Source organism: Podarcis raffonei, chromosome 6 (assembly GCF_027172205.1).
Source record: "Podarcis raffonei isolate rPodRaf1 chromosome 6, rPodRaf1.pri, whole genome shotgun sequence".
NCBI lineage: Eukaryota > Metazoa > Chordata > Lepidosauria > Squamata > Lacertidae > Podarcis > Podarcis raffonei.
In genome coordinates, this window is record NC_070607.1 from 50,780,252 (window position 1) to 50,786,901 (window position 6,650).

Consider the following 6,650-nt stretch of genomic DNA (forward strand, 5'->3'; position numbering starts at 1 on the left):
GAAGCTCACTGAGTGACCTTGGTCCAGTCACTCTCTTACCCGAACCTACTTCATTGGGCTGTTGTGAGAATAAAATGGGGAAGGGGGAAACCATGTGTGCCACCACCTTTGCGGAAAGGTGGGATAGAAAATGAATAAGAAATAAATTTAAAAGGCTATGCAAAATATGACAAAACATGCAATCCTGTTCAATTCGCATAGTATATACAGGGTTCATAAAAGCATTGCCAATTTTGACATTTTTTTAAAAAAGATGTGCATGGTATAAAATAAAGAGTTAACCAATCTGTAACTCCAGTACCACTGTAATTCAATATGAATGCACTGCTCAATACAGGTAAAGTTTATCAACAATAGGATTTTTGTCTGTTTGCTGCAGAAATGCACCTTTGTAGAAAGAGCAGCCTTACCCATGCCGTAGGACATAATGTAACATTGAAAACAGATTTTGCAGAGGCATGGGCGTGGGATTAAATAAGAAGACACAGAACTAATCTAATCCTTAGCAAACCTATCTCATTTACATAACATGATGACTTAATTAAAAAAGGTTTGCCAACAGGAGGACACTTGCTTAGAGCTCCTGATATTCTTCCACCCTAGTGTGTTAATTTATGTCACAAGAGAGTCTGGCTCAAATGTTCAATTGTTTAGACATGTAATGAAACCTCTCATTATCAGCAGTCTCTCATGTTAACAGCCTCGTGAAACACAAGACGTAATAACTACCTGGTGTGTCTGCAGACCAATGATGGAAGAATATACTTGGATGGTGATGAAGATCTCAGGTTGGTAGATGATGTCCGAGCCTGGGATCCGAAAAGGCTTTAACAACCCCACTAAACACCGGGACAGGGCATAGAACACTTCATCGAAAATTATCTCCCCTGTAGAGTCATCCTGAAGAAGAAAAATGACATAGTATCAAGCTTCTACTGAAGTTGTGCCAGAGACAGGAGTTTCCAGCTAACTAACTACCGGCCAGTTGCTAATCTCCCTTTCCTGGGCAAGGTTCTGGAGTGAGTGGTCCCAGACCAGATCCAGGCACTTTTGGAAGAAACTGATTTTATGGATCCATTTCAATTGGGGTTTAGGCTTGGTTTTGGCACAAAAACTGACCTCTTTCAAGAGAGAGACAAGGGAAACATGTCCCTGTTGATTGTTCTCGACCTCTCAGCAGCTTTTGATACCATCAACCATGGTATCCTTCTGGAGCGACTCTCTGAACTAGGGGTGGGTGGCACCGCTTTGCAGTGGTTCTACTTGGATAGTCATTACTTGGGTATTACTTGGGGAATGCTTTTCATCTCCATGGAACCTTCAACGTGGGGTTCCGCAGGGTTCAATCCTATCCCCTATGTTGTTTAACATCTACATGAAACTGCTAGGTGGGGTTCTCTGGAGGTTCCGAGTATACTTGTCAGTAGTATGCTGATGACACTCAGCTATATTTCTCCTTTACACCTGCAGGTGAGGCAGTGGAAGTGCTGAACCAGTGTCTTGTCTTGGTAATGGACTGGATGAGAGCCAACAAACTGAAGCTCAATCCAGATAAGACTGAGGGCACTGGGAGGTCACCTGCTCTTGATGTGGTTACACTTGCTCTGAAGGAGCAGGTTCGTAGCTTGGGGTACTCCTTGATCCTTTGCTGTCACTGGTGCCTCAGGTGGCCTCAGTAGCCCGGAGAACCTTCCATTGGCTTTGGATGGTGGCTCAGCTACACCCCTATCTGGACAGGGATAGCCTAACTGCTGTTGTCTATGCTCTGGTAACCTCAAGGTTAGATTACTGCAATGTGTTTTACGTAGGGCTGCCTCTGAAGACGGTTCGGAAACTTCAGCTAGTGCAGAATTCAGTGGCCAGGTTGCTCACCGGAGCAAGACGGTTTGAGCATATCACACCGATCCTGGTCTGACTGCACTGGCTACCAATTAGTTTCTGGGCCCAATTCAAAGTGCTGGTTCTGACCCATATAGCCTTTAACGGCTCTGGACCGCAATACCTCAAGGACCACCTCTTTCCATATGAATTTACCGGGACCCTGAGATCAACATTTCCTTTGTGTGCCTTCTCCTTGAGAGGGTGGCAACACAAGAACGGGCCTTCTCTACAGTGGCTCCCCATCTGTGGAATGCTCTCCCCAGGGAAGTTCACCTAGTGCCTTCGTTATACATCTTTAGGTGCCAGGCAAAAATGTTCCTTTTTAGCCAGGCCTTTGGTTGATCTGATTTACATCCTATGCCCTTTTAAAATGTGTTTTTTTGGGGGGGGCTATTGGGTTGTTGTTTTTATTATGTATTTTGTGGTTTTATATCTTGATTTTATTCTGTGAATCACCCTGAGACCCCCGGGTATAGGGCAGTATATAAATTCAATAAATAATAATAGGAGCATTCCATATGTAATATTCTGGAGACATGTATGAAGTGCTCTCTCTACTAGGAATAAGTCAGGATACCCAGCAGACAAAACTCCTAGGAAAATAGAGCCTGGGAGACTCTTCTCCAAGACAAAGATATGCTATCGCTGACAAGAAGATGAAGAAGCACTTCTAGGGCAAGGATGAGGAAAAAGGATGACAGAAATGCTCAGGGAACACAGGATGAGGAACTAGTACACTTACCACAATCCCCGTAGAAGGGCTCAAATCCAATTCAATCACAAAACGGTACTGGCGCGCAAGGAAAGTGACTTGTGTAGAAGGCACTAGGAGATATGGCCTGGGCTGAACAGGCTCGTCAGGTTGCCAGCTATTTGGAAGGATGCTGAGAATATCCAACTCATTATCTGAATGCACCTTAAAAAAAAAATGGGGGGGAATGGAGGCAGGACACAACGAAAGGGTAAAGCTCGGTTATAGATGTATCTTCCTTCCTAGATGCTGTTGTAAACAAAAATTGCCCTTTTTTCTTATGGGGTATCCAAGAGCCCATATAGAGTCCTTACACAGGTTCCCTATTGGTAGGAGAAAATAACATAGGCCAACCAGAGAATATTGAGAAGCAAAGCAGCTAGTAAGCTTGATCTTTATTGATCTGTTGCAACAGGGTACTCCCCTCACACGCAGGAAAGGAGGAGGACCCAGAAAAATGGTGTGCAAAGGCTTATAAAGACTTTTGAAATTCCCATCCTGTAGCTCAAGACCACCCCCAGAAACATCATACATACATCACAGAAGGGGTGCAACCTAAGACCACCCCTCAGATACCTCATACCTACATCACAGAAATTTAAATGTTGTTCATCAGTCCAAAGCTTTCCTACTTTGACTGGCCTAAGAGGTCATCATACAGAAGTAAACTTTACGTGCAGCTTGCTTACCAGTTCAGATTCAGGCACTGCCCAGATCACCTGATGCAAACGACTGAGAAACCAAGCCAGGCGCACGTTGCGTGAAATTCGATAATCCTTTTTCATCAAGAGAAAGACCTGCCCGGCCTCCTCTACCTGCAAGCAACAAAAAAGAACTATAATCTCACATCTTGATTATTTCGTAAGAAACTCACATGTTGTCTCAAATTGTTCTTTGTCATTATATCGCCAGAACAGCATGGCAAAGATTATATCACTCAACAATTGCCGTAAGATGCTGCATGAGCCCAAAGATTAAGATGTACAAAAAATAAAATAAAATGGTATATTTATTTTTTTATTAATTATTATTTTCTATTTTATCTATAGAAACATACATCACCCACTCATAAAATATCAAGGCAGTGTACAACAGTACTTACAAATACAATAAAACATAAAATAGCATAAAGCAATACAAAATAATCATTATAATGACTGGCAAATCTTGGAGGCAGTGGCATAGCGTGGGCAGCCACAGGGGCAGTTGCTCCGGGTGTAAAACTGTTAGGGGCACAAAAAATCAACACCTGGTGCTGCCTCAATACAGCTACGTGCTTCCATCACTGGGCTCTGTTGAAAACGGCTTCTCCATGCGAACCAGGAATTGATCTCTCATTTTCTTATCTATGTGGCTGTCATCTCCTGGGTGATGCAGACACCCACCCTACCCCTTCATGTGACCCTGGGCACTGGCAATCCACGCTATGCTTGGGGGTAGTGGATATTAAACAGCTGAATGGGCCTGTCAGCACAAAAAGGTGTTCAAGAGATGTTCCAAAGTTACCAGTAAAGATTCCTGCCAAATCTCTGCAGAAAAGCATTATTACTATTATTAAGAGCATTTGTACTCCTGATCTTCTGCCAAAAGGCTCCCAGAGTGACTTACATACAATCCATTAAAACAAGACTGTCCCTACTTGCAGGCTTACTAACTGGAAAAACCACAACACACTAGGAAAAAGGGGCAGGAAGGAAAGAGGGAAATAAGGTTCCTAGTAAATTAAGGAAGGGAGAGGTTCTTCAGCCCTGCCCTGAATTATTGGGACACTCACATGCACAACTTTAAGAGGCAGTGACTGTTCTGCAACCAGACAAGGGACACTTTATGAGACCTCCTCATGACAGGTGGGAATCACACCAGATTGTGAGGAGAGGAGCAGGAGCAGCCTAGGGTCTATTTTGCTGCTTGGCAAGGAGGCTACCGGAGCCCCTACCCAGAACTGTCCAGTTCCCAAGAGACATAATGTCCCAAAAGGCCCACCCACTCTCCATAGAATGGGACTCATGACTCTGATGCCTGGCTTCTGAGACACAGGGGACAACAAACAGCTGTTCTCTGAATGATCTCAGTGATCAGGCTGGAATATAAGGGCCCAGGTGGTCCTTAAGTTGTCATGGGCTTTGTATTTCATCAAAATAATATTGACACGGGCCCATTTAGCACATGGGCAGCCATTGCAGATGTTTCAGAAGAGGTGTCACATGGAGTCTGCCATCTAGTAGCTGCATTCTGCATTAGCTGAAACTTCTGGACCAAGCAGAAAGTCAGTCCCACACAAAGTGCATTGCAGTGCTGAGGTTGCCAATGCATGGACTACAAAAGCCAAGCTAACCTGATTCAGATACGGCTGTATCTAGCATACAAATGAAGCCAGCGAAAGGAAATCCTAACCATAGAAGTCACTTGCACCTCGTATATATAGAGAAATACCCCCATGCTACATACTTTCAGAACAGGCAATTAGCAATGTGACCTACCCACAGAGCTTCCATATTTCCAGAATTCAAACTCAGTTTATTGGCCCTCATTCAGTCCACCACTGCACTCATGTACTGGTTCAGGGATTGAAAAGCCACTCCCAAATCAGATGTTATGAAGAAACAGAGCTGTGTGCCATAAGTATACAGTCATACCTTGGTTTTTGAACAGCCTAGTTCTCAATTGTTTTGGCTCCCGAATGACTGAAACCCAGAAGTGACTGTTCCAGTTTTCGAACGTTCTTTTGGAAGCCGGACGTCCAACAGGGCTTCCATGGCAGGAGCTTCCTGAAGCCAATCAGAAGCCATGATTTGGAAGTTGAACAGACTTCCGGAACGGATTCCGTCTGACTTCCAAGGTACAACTGTACTGGTGAAACCATGCTCCAAAACTCTTAATGGCCACTCCATGTATGTGTTAATTAGCAGTGGGACAAAATAGCGCCCTACAGAACCATGTAGCACAACAACCAGGGAGCAATGTCCACTACTATTTGACAGGAACTGCCACTGTGCAATTTACAATGTGATCCTAGGAGGGTTTAGTTAGTAGTCCCACTGGCAGATTGCTAAAATTAAAGCTTACATTTTCAACAGAATTAGAGAAAGAATAAGACCTGACATTCTTTTATGGAAAATTCCAGTACCATGTGAGAATTCCACATGGACATATATGATAATATTTTCAAGATTTTGTAACTGTAATCAATTGCTTTATTATTTCTCTTTTTCTCAACAGCTGGTTAAGAGTATGTTAAATCACTGGAATTAGTACTGAAGTCTGTGTGGTATGTTCAGTGTACAATGTTGTAAATGATTTATTTCTCTTTAATACTAAAAAAAAAGAGCTCTAACTACTTCAGTTGAATTTACTCTTAAATTTGTGTGCAAATGCACTATCATCTAACTATCTAACTATCTGGCATGTGGGCCCTTTAAGAGAAACAGCTATGACCCGGGAGGCCTGGAGAGCTGATTCAGGTGTGGCCTGGCTGGAAAAGTTTGTTACTAATCTGTGTGGGCTTTCAGGGCTCTTCAAGAATAAGTTTGCTATGCCATTAACTAACTAAGTTTGTAATGCATTTCTACATAAACTACAAAGGACAAAACATAGGATTACAGCATGAGAGTTTTTTGGAACTAGAAAGGTTTCATATTTTTACAGCCAACAGGTGATCCAATGAATATATAATATTGCCTACTTTATATTTCTTACATTAATATCAACTTCCCTTGGAATACCTGGTCACTGTTAGAGATAGGAAGAGCAAAAATGGCCAGTTATTCTTATTCAAAAAGCCTGTTTCTCCCTTAATGGCAAATCAAGGCTGCTATCCTTAGACATATGCTCTATTTACCTATTAGGCCTTAATTCTGAGCAAGCATCCATAAGGCTGCTCTGTAGACAAGTGGAGGAGTAGCAAGTCGACTTGAACATGCTACCACATGTGCACTAATAGTACCAAAAAAGTACCAGGGCTGCATGTGGGTAGGTGATGCAGTAACAACAATGGGCATGCAGAGTCCAGCACATCTCC

At 43.0% G+C, this 6,650-nt stretch overlaps 1 protein-coding gene across 3 annotated transcripts in view; it reads right to left on the reverse strand.

The window, feature by feature from the left end:
* SZT2 (SZT2 subunit of KICSTOR complex) overlaps positions 1-6,650 on the reverse strand; it is an 87,361-nt gene that overhangs the window by 79,936 nt on the left and 775 nt on the right. For all 3 annotated transcript variants that reach the window (XM_053392748.1, XM_053392746.1, XM_053392745.1), the window contains exons 2-4: positions 3,322-3,447; positions 2,624-2,797; positions 730-900 (exon numbers count right to left, since the gene is read on the reverse strand). In XM_053392748.1, coding sequence (XP_053248723.1) covers positions 730-900; positions 2,624-2,797; positions 3,322-3,447 — 471 coding nt within the window. The remainder of the gene's footprint in view (positions 1-729; positions 901-2,623; positions 2,798-3,321; positions 3,448-6,650) is intronic.